This window comes from Calypte anna, chromosome 14 (genome assembly GCF_003957555.1).
Source record: "Calypte anna isolate BGI_N300 chromosome 14, bCalAnn1_v1.p, whole genome shotgun sequence".
Classification (NCBI taxonomy): domain Eukaryota; kingdom Metazoa; phylum Chordata; class Aves; order Apodiformes; family Trochilidae; genus Calypte; species Calypte anna.
Window position 1 is genome coordinate 1,223,928 of NC_044260.1, and position 15,307 is coordinate 1,239,234.

Here is a 15,307-nt window from a genome sequence, read left to right on the forward strand (position 1 = left end):
TCAGGAGGGAGTGCAGACCCCAGGGATGAGAGGAGCAGGTTCTCAGGGCACCAACACCCATCCTTGGCACAGGCAATGTGGGCAGGAGCCAGAGCCCTGTCCCAGGGCTTCCCCTCACTCCTCCTCTGCCTCTTGCCAGCAGAAGCACCACCCAGCCAAGCTGGAGCTGACCTTACCTTGTCAGCATGGCACGAGAGGACAAACCACCCCTGCCAACAAGTCTGCACTAATAAATAATAATTAATTAAATAAATAATAAATAATTAGCTGTGAGTAATAACCGCTGCATCCCAGGGCAAGAGCCTTTCATGGTCTCCATGGCCTCCTGGCTCCTCGCTGCTGGCGCCTCCCGTGGATGCCACATTCTGGGCACCCATCCTGGTGCCAGCCCCTCCAAACCCCCTCCCCGTGCCACCCTGGCGCCAGTGCCACCCCGCAGGGCAGAGACAGGGAGCTGGCAGGGAGCTGGCAGCCAGGCTGTGCCAGCCCCAGGGGTGGTGTGGGATGCCAGTCCCCAGGAGCAGGAAGGAGGTGCCAGCCGGGCATGGAGGGGAAGCCCCAGAGCTGGAGGCAGTGGGGGGTGGATTTCAGCCACGCTCGTTCCCAGCACGTGTTGTCACTGTAAACCCCCCAGGAGCACATCTCATAGCACTGCTCTTCCAAATCTATCTTTGGAAAAGCAGAAAAGCCTCACTGAATTCCCACTGGAAAAACGATGCTGGGCTTTTCTTCTTCTTTTTTTTCTTTCCTCCCCCACTCTCACTAATATTCTTCCTTTTTTGTTTTGTTTTTTTTTCCAAAAATGGTTCGAATTTATCTCCCTGTGCCAGACAACTTTCTGCTCAGCTACTTTTGGTATTTTGGGTTGTTTAGTGGCACCGTTCTTGAGATTGAATCCATCTGTTTGCTACCCACTAAGGGTGCTCTGGGCTCTCAGCAGAATGTCAAGTGTGCCATGGGAGAAGAGCATCAGCATTGTTAGGATGAAATGAGGATCAGGATTTCTTTTCGTTCCCATTCCACGTGATGCCTGGTCTAAACCACATAGTAGAAAAACAAAAATAAGACAGTGAAATGGACCTGAAAAAAAAGGGATCAGTACTAAGAAAAACCATGCAACTACAGCCCCCTTGCCAAACGTATAAATTGCAGGAATTCTATTTTTTCCAGCCATTTTCAAGGCATAATTTCTAATAGAGATGTTGTTTTTATTGGACAGGGTTCTCCTTTCATTTACTAGCAAATAAAATAAAAATGAAATAATCTTGTGGGTGAATTTATTGTGCCTGGAAGTGAAGAGCTAAGCACTGGCTGAAACCCAGGGAAGTGCCCAGGCATCATGGGGATAAATCTCCAGGCTATTTTTCATGGGTCTTCTCCTCCTTTCTGCTTGCTCTAACACCACCTGTAATTCCTACCTGCTTGAAATCATTTCTGCTACAGCCAAAAAAGCCTTCCTGCAGTGGCCAGGGAAAGGTGACTGTCCCAGTGCTGGGGACAGGGCTGAGCAGGACCTGCTGCCTGGGATGTGCTGGGTGTCCAAGGTAATCCTTCAGCTGAGCTCTAGCATCCCCATGGATGAAAGACTAGAAATATAACTCTGCTATTACCAGAAACTGCCAAAATACAACAAAGCAGAGGACTGTGGCTATCCTTTCTCTGCTGACTCTGGATTACATCAGTCTGAAAGAGTAAAAGTATCAATGGCAGAAGTGGATGCAGTTAGTGTGTCATAAACAAGTGAAGTCTGTGATTATCTGCCCTCCAGGAACAGAGATATTTCTAAGAATACTAATCCTGCCCTGGCACTTGTTCAAGACACTGGTAGTGTTGTAAGACCAGCCTAGCTGCTTGTCAAACCAAGCAGCTCAGCTCCAAACTGGGACTGAGCTCTTTGGAATAAATCTCACATACTAGTAACAAAAAAATGGAAGATATTCTATTGTTTTTGAAAAAAAAAAAAAAAGGGTAAGTGCAGCAGAAGACAGCCTAAAAGACTTACTTCAAATCTTCAATATAAAACTCCTAGGGAAGAAAGCCTCAAGCTGGACCTGGACCAAAATTTCACCCAGACTTGGAGGCGTTTGGATCCCCAGGCCTTGGTTTAATTGGCATGTAAATCCTCAAATTCCCCCAGCTTCTGCTCTCAGCCCAGCTGAATCCCAGCTTGAGACTCCCACTGTTTCAAGGGATTGCTCTGAGATGTTTCATGGTTTTAAATCACTCCAGAGCAAGCTTGATCCTCACCCCAACCTGAAACCTTGGCAGGGCCCTGAGCCAGGGTCCCTCTGCTCTCCCTGTCCCCACGAGACCACGGAGCCACCACGCTCCAAAACCCAGAGGAAAACTTTGTGTTGAGCTTTTGGGTTGGTCAGAAACCCTGGTAACAAAACCTCCTTAGGAAAACAAAGCTCCAGAGGGTCCTTTTTAATCTTTCATTTCATTTTGTTTTTCACATCTAATGATGTCACTGTAGAATTTACAGATTTATTTTTTTTTTAAATACTGAAAAAAAAAAAAAATTAGCTCAGAGAGAAACTTCAAAGGCTCCTGTGCGTAAACACCCATCTGTTTCCTTTGCATGTTCATCTAAAGACTGGAACTGAAACCCTTCTGGGGGAGTTTGTTTTGCTGTCCCTAGATGTGTCGACAAGATGGGCAATTAATCTAAGCAGGATGTTCAGCAAGGACTGGTGGGGCTGTGTCATTCAAAATATGCTTTGAAAAAGGAACAGGAAATGTATTTTTTCTTTTTTGCAAGAAACTTGTGTGATTTCCATACAATGCTGTTTCGTTTTGAATTGAGTGGATTTGGGTTTTAAAGATCTGATGGAAGCGCTATGAAATTAGTGCCTTGCAAAGGATTGCTCAGATGATTCCAGCAGGAAATTATTTCAACTTGTTGGTTTGTCTTTGAAACTGGATTTAGAAGACAAGCAGCTGAAGCCACTTGAAAATGGATTTAGGGGCCACTTGAACTTTCTACCGTGGGTGATCCCAATTTTGTTCTACATGACCACAAACCTCCTGCGGTATTTTACCAGCAACAGAGGCTGCTCGCTTCTAATCCTGAAGACAGATAGGCCTTAAATAAAGGCCTTAAATAACTTAGAGGGGAAAATGAACCCATTCTGGGCAAGAAGATCCCTCTTAGAACTGAACTTTTCTTTTTAGCAGAACTTTGTTATTTACTTCACACGAGGAGAAGAGAGTTATTTACCTCAGAGAGTTTACGGAAAACACTGAAAAACAGCCACAAAAATTTAGCACCCCAGGTATCAAATCCATTCCCCTACCCATTTTCTAAGGGCATAATAATAATAATAATAATAATAATAATAACAGCCCCAGGGTGATGGGGACAAAGGTGTCACTTACTTGGGACCCTGTTAATGGCTCGTAGCGGCCGAAGCACCCGGACGGTGCGGATGGCAGACAAGCTGACGTTGTGTCCATCCAGGGAATATTCCATCATGCTGTGGGGAAAAGAGGAAAAGTGTCAGGCTCACAGAATTGTCACAGTTGGAAAAGACCTGCAAGATCACCGTGTCCAACCAACCGTCGACATCTCCCCCCACATAAAATAGATAACAGGGATTTATCAAGATCTGTATCGCCATGGCCTGAAGTGCCTCATCTACGTGGTTTTTAAATACTTCCAGAGATGCTGATTTTGTGTCCACCTCCTCAGGCAGTCTGTTCTAACACCCAGCTACTCCCTCAGTAAAGAAATTCTTCCTAATATCCAGCCCAAACCTCCCCTGGTGCAACTTCAGGACATTTCCTCTTGTCCCCTTAGACAGAGGGTGCTGGGGCTGCCTGCATTTACAAACCCACCTGCTCTGTGTCTGCAGCTCCCAACGTGTCCCGTGCTGCTGAGAGGAGATAAAAGGGACATTTCAGCTTCTGAGAGACTGAAAATACCCCTAGGATCTGGGGCTGGGAGGCAGGCATTCTCCTGACTTAACAGACACAGGCACCTCCTTGGCAAGCAGGATTTGGCACGATGAGGAGCAGCAAAATTGGTGCCCCAGCCCTGGGGGCAGATGGGGACCCCCAGCTCTCTGCTCACCCCCCAGCCCTGCTGCAATCCCTTCTCATTAACTTCTCCCTCAGTGCCCAACCCCATGCAGCTCAAAGCCACTAAGATGGTTCTGATATTAAACACCTTACTAGCACCCCAGCCTATTTTCACACCAGCTTCTCTCTCCCCCGGTGACCAAGATGTGAATAACCAAGCTGCCAAAATGCCACTAAAGTAGCTTGGTTTCCATTTTATTATTAAGAATAGGGAACACTTTCTTTTTCATGCTCTGTCTCCATTTCACACAAACATTTCTCTCCCAGGCTGGGAAGGACGTTAAGGCAAGTCAGTTTTTTTTCTCTTTTACAGCAATGAGTGGCAAATGGGTGTAGTGTTGTTTTTTTAATGGGGTTATGGCTAGTTAGCATGGCTGTAATTACAATTTATGGGTTTGACTACAGGGAAGCACTTGTAAATATGTCACAAATTTCTCCCCATGCCTGTTCAAATAACAGAACAGCATCAAAAGCAACCCTGTGAGCAAACTGTTGGATCCCATGGAGAAAGAGCTTTTGTTTTGGTTTCTTAAAAAATAAACAAACAAAATAGGGAAGGAGGAAGGCAAATAGGAGCTGAATTGCTACAACCAAGTGCTTCAGAGGCTTTGGTAGAAACAGAGGTTTTCAACTCGGGCATCCTGCAGCCAAGAGAGACCAAAATTGTTCTGTGCCATCAAGAAGATTCAGCTGAATGGATTTCAGGCAACTGCAGAATCAGGTTTGGTTTCAGGCCAGTTTTGCTCAAGCTCATCCATCACCACCCCTGTGCCTGTCTGTGCTCTGCTCCACAAGAGCCTCACACTTGGGATTTGATGCCTTGCCCTGCTGCACAAAGTTTAACTGGGAAAATCTACATGTTCTGATGTTTCCTTCTCTTTTGTCTTTGTCCTGAACCTGTTTGGTGTAACCCCACAACATCACTGGTTTTGCACTGAGCTGACTCTGGCTCATGAACCTTTGCAGAGGCCCTGATGACTTGAAGCTGGTTTTAGTGATAACCTTCCAGAGATATATTTTTCTTTTCTCTGAAGCAGTTTGCCTTTATAAATCAAAACCACCTTAAAGCTTGTACGTAGGAACTGAGCCCACCATGAGGAATAACTTTAAAATTCAGCCTGGTACAAAAGCAGGTTTTAAATGTAATGTTTGTGTTCATTAAGCAGCCCCAAGAAGGAGCACACAGTGGGAAAGACATTGGAGATGCCCATTCACACCTGCAGCAAGGGGGCTGTACCCAGCACCAGGAATCAGCTCTGAACAGCAGGAATAGACTTGCAGGAAGAGATAAAGCATTGTTTAAAGTCCCTGAAGTGAATTATGCCAAAGCCTGAATCTCTTTGCTGGCCTGGACCTACTGCAGCACACTCATAATTTAGGAGGTGGCTGAGTAAGTGGATTTTAGTGTAACTGATACACTCCTTCAGCTACTAATGGCACGTCAAAGGGGTATGAAATGAGACAGAGGGAGCTGGGTTTGCTCCCAGGGCAGCTCCTGGGGCCTTACTTGGCCCTTGGACTTTCAACAGGGGTTGGATAAAAGAGGAATAATCCAGAATTTGGCCAAGGAACCAGACTTTGTGACCCTGACACTTTGGACTTCTGTGATACTCCATCTAGGATGTGAAAGTAAGTCTGAGGGGGATCTACATCACCCACTGCAGCCAGCCCGAAACAATCCATCAAGCTTCAATTGATGGATTTTAGATTGGAACTTCTACAACCAGAAAAACATTTGAATCCTCCATGAGACAGTCAAAGGGTTCTTTGCCAAGGCCATGCCTGAGGTCCTGTTCTAATATCACACTTGTATACCAAGAACACCCTGGAAATGCCCAACAGGAACCTGCTGGAGCAGGAAATCTTGGAGATGCAGGGTGGACAGGCACTGGGTACGTGATTCTCTACAGCCTCTGGGTACTTAAAAAAAGAAACAAAAAAAGAGGCACAAGCCTTTGTCTTCTGCCATGAACATCTTCCAGTCCTTCAGCTGGCAGTCAAGTTAAAGATGTCCAAACTGTATCCCCTGAGCTTGCAACTTCTCCAGGGACTGGATGCACAAGAAATCTCTCTGGCTTCAAGCTTCTGTGGGCAACATTTTTGATGCTCAGGAAACGTTTTCAACTTGGCTGCTGGACAGAGGGAAGGGTTGTAAGCTCTATTCTGTCTGAAATTTTCCAGGGCACATTTCTCAGGCGAGCAAAACATGAAAGGGCTTTCAGTGCTGGAACAAACTTCAGACACAATCTGTTGCTACAGGCAGAATATATGTTTATTTTGTAATTTCCCTGCTTATATTCCACTGTCTTTGGTATCCTTGCTAGTAAGCCAAATGGGACAAACTATGCACTGCCTGCCACTTGTTACCCTTCTTATCAGAAAAGGCCTCATAATAAATTCATCACATCCCTCCACCTGCTGAAAAACACAACTCCAGTTATCCCAGTAGTGCCTTCCCTGCCGAAACCACCTCCAGTTGCTGGATCAAACAGTAGTGGTGGGAGCCTGACCAACATGACTGGCAGCAGGGCTCCTCATCAGGATCTCCTGGTGCTTCTGCAGTTTTCCCTCTTCTCAAACATTTGCCAGCCATGGAGGGTGGGAAAATACCTTGGAAAACTCCCAAATGGACTCAGCAGCCACCTTCCCCCTTGTCCCAGGGGCTATCTGACCAAAGATCCTGGTGCCAGACCTGCCTCTGAGGTATAAGCAGAGGGGCTCAGCCTTTCTGCCTGCATCTACTGCTTCATTCTCTGGGATGAGCTGTTTGATGATGTGGACAACCTCTGCTCATCCATCAGGAGAGCTCATCCTGCAGGATCAGCATGGGGAACACTGCTGGTCTGTCAGTGATGGATGGCTGATTTCTGATCCCTGCAGCCACAGCCTCATTCTTCTCTTACTACCTCTGGCTTAAATGCTACAGCACTTTTTAGACTAGAAAAAAATAATTAACTGTTCCTTTTGTTGTCTCTGCTGTTCTTGCCCAGGCTGTAACCACAAACAGGTTCAAAGGAAGCTCAGCTCAGGAGGGCCCATGTTTTATTCAACCCAAGAAGGCCATTCCTAATTGTATTCCAGACAAATAACAAGGAGCAAAACCAAAACTCCATTAGTGCAGCAAAGATTTTACATCAGTAATGTAAGGGGAAAAATGCTCCAACATATTACAGGAATGTTCTAATTAACCCCAGGCTGGTCATTATAAACCCAGGAATTTAGAAATAAGGCAGAGCTCTGTAATTAAAGCAGTCGATGACTTTCTAGGGTATAGTAAGCAAGTACAAGAGCCTGGGGTTCCTAAAATAAATTTATTTATAGAAAAAAAAACCCCAAACACTTCTGGACTTGCCAAGCTTTAAGTCCACTCAGTTTCTTCCGAATGGGTGTGAGGGAACTGGTGTCAAAAGCACCCAGATCTTCCCTCTCTCTGTTTATTAACACTACACCAACGAGCAGCTGTGGGACAGGCTATTAAAATGTCAACCAGGAGAAGTTTACAGGAGGCATTTATGTGCACTTGTAATTTGAGCCAACTTCAAGCCAGCTTCTTCCACTGGCATTTCAACTGTCTGAGCCAGATTTTGGGGCTAGATTCTCCTTGTTTGGCCAATTTCTGCCTCTCTGCCTCACGCTGTCCCAGAGCAGGAGTGGGGCTGAGCTGCCATGTGCTGGAGGCAGCAGCCTGACCCCTGAGCACTGGGACATCCTGGCCATCACAAGGACTAGGTCAGCATGCCCTCAGCTTGACAGAGATGACACAAAAGATTGGTAGTGACAACCTGGTGGCTTTTGCCCTCCCGTTCACACCCCACCCCATCATCTGGCATGGTCTCAAATGAGACTTCTGAGACTTTGCTTTGGCTTGAGCCTGGCAACTTTCAGAAGACTTTACAAAAACCAGCCAGGACAACCTACAAGGTTTGGCTCTCTGGGGTTTTCTTGCTTTCACTGCAAAGAACAAATTGATGGGGTTTTGTTACTGACCCTGCCATCACGATGAAGAAGTCCAGGCGATTCCATGTATCTCCAAGGTAACACTTCTGCCCGAAGATCCCCAGAGCCACCATCTTGATGACCATCTCCACCGCAAAGAACGCGAAAATGAAGTCATCAAATGCCTGGAGAGCAGTAAAAGATGATTACAGTCAGTTCTGCTCTGCTCTTACCAGGGAGAGCAGACAGGAGGGCTCTCACCACAGAGGCACCCTGTGTACCTGGCAGCCGTGGCAAAGCAAAGCACCAACAACCACAGTGCCACCCACCAAACACAGAAACAAAATCTGGGGGATCTGATGGGTGCAGGCAACCCCTGAGCATAGCACCCAGGTCAGGCCACTGCCTGGGAAGCATTAGCAGCTTCTGTTAATCTCCTGATGAAGACATAAGGACATCCCTGTTGTACGAGTTGATGTAATGCATCAGAAAGAGGAAAAGTTGGTTCCAAGCATGAGAACTGAGTTGCTGCAGGAAGCCCAGCGCCAAGGTGCAGCCCACGCACCAGATGCTGCCAGGATGGGCTTCCAAAACCAATCCTGTGGGCATATGGCAGCCAGGGGATTGCCAGGAGGCAGTGAGGAATGAAGTGACAAGCGTGATGCCCTACTAAGCTTGGGGTGGCCACCAAGGGGCTGTGAGCTTTGTGTGGGCATCCAGTTCCCAAAGGTCACTCGTCCTGGCTCTGGGGGATGCTGCACTTCAGCTGGTGGGCTCTGCTGCAGAGGACAGACTTACACAGGGCTGTCCTGTGCTTTTTGGTTCATGAAGAAGGGAATGAAATGGCAAAGCCCTTGGTGCCAAATTGTACGGACCAGACTGCAGCAATCCAGGAGATGCTGTCAGCAAGCTGGCTGAGATGGAACCGACTGTGAGCAGGAGGTTCCCTTGGGCATTGGCCACCCTGTAATTAAGAAATGTTCAACATCTCCAGTGGGAGACAGATGCTCAGTTTGAGCCCTTCTACCTTTACCAGATGTTTGTTGGGATAAGCCCAAATGTCAGCCTTCAGGTCTCACCTAGAGCCATGGCAGCAGGTCTCTTTGGAGGATAGACCTTGCACTGGAAAACCCATCCCTATGGAAAGGCTTTCATGGCTGAATCCTGGGGAAAGGGGACAAGATGGGGGTCCCAGCTCCTGGGATGGCCACCCCACCACACCTCCCATGTCCCAGTGGTGCAGTGTTGGGTTCCTTACCTCCAGGATGGTGCAGCGCTCTGACTGGCACTCCACGTCCTCACAGGGCTGGAACATGCCCAGGGTGACACAGTTCAGGAGGATGACCAACATGCTGACATGCTCGAACCAGGTGGGAGGAAAGGGTTAAGGAGAGCAGAATGCTTCAGTGGCCATTGGGAGAGGGAAAGCTGAAGCCCCAGGGTGGTTACACCTCACAAAGCTTTCACTCCTGCAAGCATGAAATAAAACGAAGCCAAAAGTCTGAAGATTTTGGCCATTGAGGAGCAGTCCTTAGGAAGGGTACTCCTCTTGAGCTGAAGGGACAAAGGACACTTTTCATGGCCTGCACAGCACAACCAGCCCCATGGTGTTGGTTTCCATCCCAAGTCCTCCACATCTTCATCCTCTCCTGAACTTCCTGCACACCCAAGGGCAGCCTAGAGCACAGGCTCCTCACTCCTCCTCTCACAGCAACTTTCATCTCCAGATCTCAAAGGGTTTTACCACCAGTGAACCATATCAAACCTTCACTAGCATTAACTCCTTCACTACCAAGCTAAAGAAACCACGAGGAAGAAAAATGAATTCATTCTGGCATCACTAGAAATCACTCATGCCCAGTTCTTTGCTCCATCCAGTGAGGTTGCTCTCCTTCTTTCCACCTTGAGCCACAGGAATGGGTGCTGGATGCAGGCTGCCTCTTTTCCATCCTGTTCCTAAGTCTCAAGGAGCTGTAGATTCCATTTTGACTTCCACATCACGACCAAGGACAAAGGCAAAATGAAGCCAAACTTGGTGGCACAAGCTGGTGAGATGTTATGGGATGTCAACCAAGACCCAGAATGGACAGCACAGACTTCAAAAGGGACAGAAGGAACTCAAGGTTGGATATTTCTAGTCACCAAAAAAGAAACCAGAGTCTCTTACAGGACCCATCAGTGTTCAACCACACTAACAGTAATAGTTTCAAAGTAGTAAGTGGAGACTCCCACCAGTGCAAAATAGGCTCAGAGCTTATGGTTATTGCTGTGGGTGTGACTATTAAAAATAATTTTAAAAGACTGGGGAGACCTAAACAGGAGTTTTACAAATTAGGCCTGAATGAGAGAACTGTTCTAGGAGAAACTAACTGGAAACATCTGTGTATGAAAAACCTTTCTGCCTTCAAACACATGGGCGTATGCGAGCAAGGGGGTCACAGAGACAGAAGCACACAGACCTCGTCTTATTTCTGATATCAACAATTCTGCTGTGGAAAACAGAACAAAAATACCTACCATATTTATCCCTGCTGCTTTTAGGAGCATTTCATCTGGTGTCCTAGCAGCTCAGTGCAAGATTTATCACAGTGTAAGATGAGGCAAGTGCAGGGCTGCAGCCTCAAACTGCTTTTGCAGACACACTCTCATTTAGCCAGATTAAAAAAAAGAGAGAAATCAGTAGGGTCAGGTCCTGCAGCTTCCCTAAAAGCTGAATTCAAACCACTTGTTATAGAGAGGACTTCAATTTGAAAATTCAGAGTAAGGAACACCTTGGAGTCCAAGCACAACTTGGAGACCCTCTGCTCTAAAATGGAAATGCCTGGAATCAGATAAACAAATAAAACAAAACCTCAGGTCACCCCAACAGTGATGCAGAGGGAGCTGGAGCAGACAAAGCTCCTGGCCACAGCCCCAGAAGACTTGTGCATCACTGAAATACCAGTGTCAGTTTATTTTAATTTCTCTCTCCCTTCAATGACTTCTCTCTGATTTTTGACACCTCTGGGGGTTCTTTGAATCCCCTTCCCTTTTGCCTAATGAGAAGCAGCAGAGGGGGAATCCTGCTCTGGAGAGAAAACAGCTCCCACCAGACCCAAAGAAAGCCCAGCAGCCCCTGGCCACATCCTACACACCACATTTGCATTGCTTGATGGGATTCCTGTGGATCTCCCTGTAAACACAGCTCCTGTGCTATTCCCAGGGTGCCAACAGCTGCACTCATTTCACTTATACTTGCAGAGTAAATATGTATTTTTTTTTCCCCTTAAAGTGAAAATACAAAAATGTGGGGATTTGGACCTATTAAAAAAAAAAAGAAAAAAGGAAGCCCCTGCTTAGGACTTTTGGCTGTTTCCCAGGACTGCCCCCATCCTCCCTCAGCCTCCAACCCTTCCCAAAGTGCTGCAGCTGGAGGGGTCTGGGCTGGAAGGTCCTGTCCCCACTCAGCCCCTCCAGCCCACCTTCTCCTCCTGTGCTTGAGGCTCCCTCAAAGGCACTAAGCTCCTGTCCTATTTATTTTCACATCAGATTAATGGCAGTGAAATCCCTAATTCACCATCAGGATTACCCCAAGTGCTCTGCCCTAACAGGACTAATCCTCCCTCCCTCCACTGCACAGAGCTTCAAGGGAATTTCAGCTCACTTCCCTCTTCCTTGCTCTGGAGGAGCCCCAAAAGCTGTGATTTAACCCCTGGCTTGCTGCTTTTCCCCAGTTTCCAGCCACCAAAGCAAACCCCTGGGCCAGTTTGAAATGCCCATCAAGAAAGTAAAGCCCCATTCTAATAATGATGAGAAAACACCCAGAAGAGAAAAAAAAAGAGAGGAGGTGGTGAAAGAAGCCTGAGAGCAGCCCAACTCTGGGCTTGTGCCACCACTAATAGCAAAATTGTGGCAGAAGTCCCATGGGACTGAGCAGCCTCAGGGCTGACCCTGCCTGGCTTTGCAGTCAGGGGAAGGAAGGAGAGGGATGGTGACACCAAACTAAGACCTATGGGGCTCCTGCTCCCACCCTACGTGGCACCTTCTCTCAAGGGCTGAGACCACCTCAGGATCCTCCTGGTCATGCAGGAGCAGTGTTGGCTTCCACCTGCTCAAACCATGACTGTGCAAAAATGATATTTCTGAGTTCCCATGGAAACTGCTGCTCTCCAGGCCACCAAAGCACCACCCAGTTTTAAAGCAGCCAACTTTGTGACGAGATTTAAAAGCAAAAGATGGTCAGGAGAGATCTAGACTCACTGTTGGAGGCAAAGATAATTGCAATAGATTTGCTTAATATTTCTTCCTCTGCCACAAATTCCAGGCTGATGACATCTCAAGTGGATCTGGGCCAAGCTCAAAGCCCTCAGACACCCTTCAGACAGGAGCTGGGGAGCAGCAGAGCTCCCAGCCCCACAGCACCCAGCGGCAGCATCAACACAGCCTCTAACACTAAAATCCATCCCTGAGTCTGGAAGTGGCAACACAGGAACCAGGCCCTGCCCCAAAATGTTGTTGGCCCCAACTTCTGTTACTGCAGTGGCTGATGCTCTCCTGATGTTGATGTTCTCCCTATGCTGATGCTCTCCTGATGCTGATGTTCTCCCTATGCTGATGCTCTCCTGATGTTGATGTTCTCCCTATGCTGATGCTCTCCTGATGTTGATGTTCTCCCTGTGCTGATGCTCTCCTGATGCTGATGCTCTCTGGCAGCTTTTCACAGGGTTTCACTGAAATTGTCCAGGGAAAGACCAGTGGCTTAAGGCTGAAGATGTCTGGTTGCCAGCAGATGCCTCAGCCTGGGGAAGACCTGCTTCTCCTGCAGCTCTGCTGTGCCAGCTCAGCTGGTAAGGCCTTGGCTTGATTTAAAGGAGAGATGAGAAGATGAGAATCCCTGGGTATGTTGAAGCAGTTGCTCAGGAAAAGCTGGTGTGTTTCCAGCCTTAAAACAGAATGGCAGGAGCCCAATGCAGAGCAGAGTGAGGAACCTGCAGTGGGACAGTCCTTTGTGGCACCAACAATATTTTTGAAGTGTTTCCTGAATACAAGTTTGCATTTGGCCTCTGATTTCACTTTTCCTTTTTGCCTCTTTTTTTAAAGCAGTTCTGACTTTCCCCATTGCTGATCTGAGGCCCCAAAGGAAGGACCAGAGGAATGGGGCAGAGCCTGGTGTCACCATGATGGCACCTTCAGCCATCAGACCCAGTCATGGGTCACAAAACAAAACCCAGAGGGAGAACTTCAACACCCCAACATCCAGACCCTCACATTTAAGTTTAGCAGAGACTCACATTCATTGAATTTATGGCCACACAACAAACCCAAGCAAAAGCAGAACTAAGCTGTGTTCTCACACTCTTCTTGGCATCTGTTTAGTGCAACCAGTTTAAGTACAGATTTAATTACACTGCAAGACCAGTGCCAGCCAGGCCTGATGGCTCCATCTCCTCTGGAGATGGTTTGAATGTCCTGGCATGGACAGCAGCAGGCAGAAGAAGGACTCTGCTGAACCAAGCAATGCCAAACCCAGCATCCCCCAGCTCCTTCCTACCATAAACCTCTGATTCTTGGCCTGAAGAGAAAAGTAAAATTAACTGCAATGATGCAGCTTAGGTCTCTGTTTCCCGAGTTTTAGCCAGCAAAACAATGTGGATAATTCTTGTTTCTAGGAGACTTTCAGATCCCTCTATATCTGTGCAATGCTATAAGGTGACTTCTTGGCCTCCAAGTCAAAATGTAATTATTTTCTTCAAAATTTGAAGGCCCTCTTAAATATAAAAATGAAAGAGAGATAAACTGGTTGTCTTGCTAGAAAAGAAGCTTTCCAATATCTCTTAAAATCTCATTGGTACAGAGCAGACTGCCATCCCTGCAGCCCTGGCAGGTATTTTGTTTGCTTTGCATCAGTCATTTCCCCGCTCCAAACAACAAGCACAGAAACCTCCAGTGACATGGGGCCAGCTCAGGCTCAGACATCCCATAACCCACCCCATCTCCTTCACTAGGCAGTTCAGCCATTTTCAGGGAGATAATCTCCATCATCCATCACTCTAAATCTAAAAACATTTCTGCAATAAACACAGTAAAAAAATGCCAGGACTGTATGACCACCGTGCTGCTTTGACCCCAACCCTTCTGATGAAGGACACGCTGCTTCAGATTCCCTGGTCCTTCAGCAGGATCAGTCTCAGCTTCATTTCAAAGTTCCCCATCCCAACCCCAACCCTCATTTCTAAGTGCCCATGTTGGAAAGAGGCAGGAACCAAAAAGCCTGAATGCTCAGTTGCTGAAAAGCAGCACGACAAGGCCACAGAGCTTACTATTTTCACATAATCTTATCATTTTTAAGCCAGTCAGGGGATTTTGGAGTCTTAACCCATTATTTTAAACACTGGGATTTGGCAGGATTGTGATTATTGCTGTTATGGTATCTGGACACATGGCACACGATGCTGAGGACTCCTGCGAAGCAAGAAAAGCCAAGTGACAGTTACAAGGAGAACATCTGTTTACAGAAGAAGCAGCCAATTGAAGTTTCAGTTTTAACAGTCTAAGATATAACTAATGCACTAAATATGTACAGACACACACACACATACATACATCTGAGGGACTGGGATTGTCAGAGCACTCTTGGGGAGCTGGGTATGTCCTGCTCCTCAGGGAAAAGCAGGACTTGGGAGTGTAATTCCTCCTTTGCAAAGTCCCAGACTTCTTTGCCTTTAGAAATGAGGTCGATTGGAAACCTGAGGACCTGGTTGGAAAGCACCCAGCCCAGCATCTGTCTGCAAGTGATTGTGGGAGGAGAGCTTGGGAAATCTTAGAATGGTTTGGGTTTGAAGGAACCTTAAAGATGAGCTGGTTGCAACCTCCCTGCATGAGCAATGACACCTCCCACAAGACCAGGTTGCTCCAAGCCCCATCCAACCTGGCCTGGAACACTTCCAGGGATGGAGAAGCCACAACCTTCCAGGAAAGGGGCTTTGTTCTCCCCCTGCATGGTCCACCAGACCCCGATGCCATGAAGATGCTCGTGGTCATGGTCAGACCCCCAAAGCAGCCACTGCATGAGATAGCAATGAAGTTCCTACAAAGCTGTGGAGCATCAAAACATTTGCAGGAAAAGGAGATGGGGGCAGTGCAGGGGATGGGGTGGGCATGGATGTAAGGTTTGGGTATGGGTGGGAAGGTGCTCCAGTGTAGAAATATTAAATTAAAAGTACCTAGTGTCTTCTTAACCAGTTTTTAGGGGTGCTGCCCTCACACTGGCAAATTACAGTAATAGTGCTTTGCATCACTGCATGTCACTGGT

General features: G+C 47.2%; 1 protein-coding gene across 1 annotated transcript in view; it reads right to left on the reverse strand.

Moving 5' to 3' along the window:
• The window catches only part of CACNA1H (calcium voltage-gated channel subunit alpha1 H), a 208,143-nt gene that overhangs the window by 102,524 nt on the left and 90,312 nt on the right, over positions 1-15,307 (reverse strand). The window contains exons 3-5 of the mRNA XM_030459930.1: positions 9,275-9,386; positions 8,068-8,201; positions 3,379-3,476 (exon numbers count right to left, since the gene is read on the reverse strand). Coding sequence (XP_030315790.1) covers positions 3,379-3,476; positions 8,068-8,201; positions 9,275-9,386 — 344 coding nt within the window. The remainder of the gene's footprint in view (positions 1-3,378; positions 3,477-8,067; positions 8,202-9,274; positions 9,387-15,307) is intronic.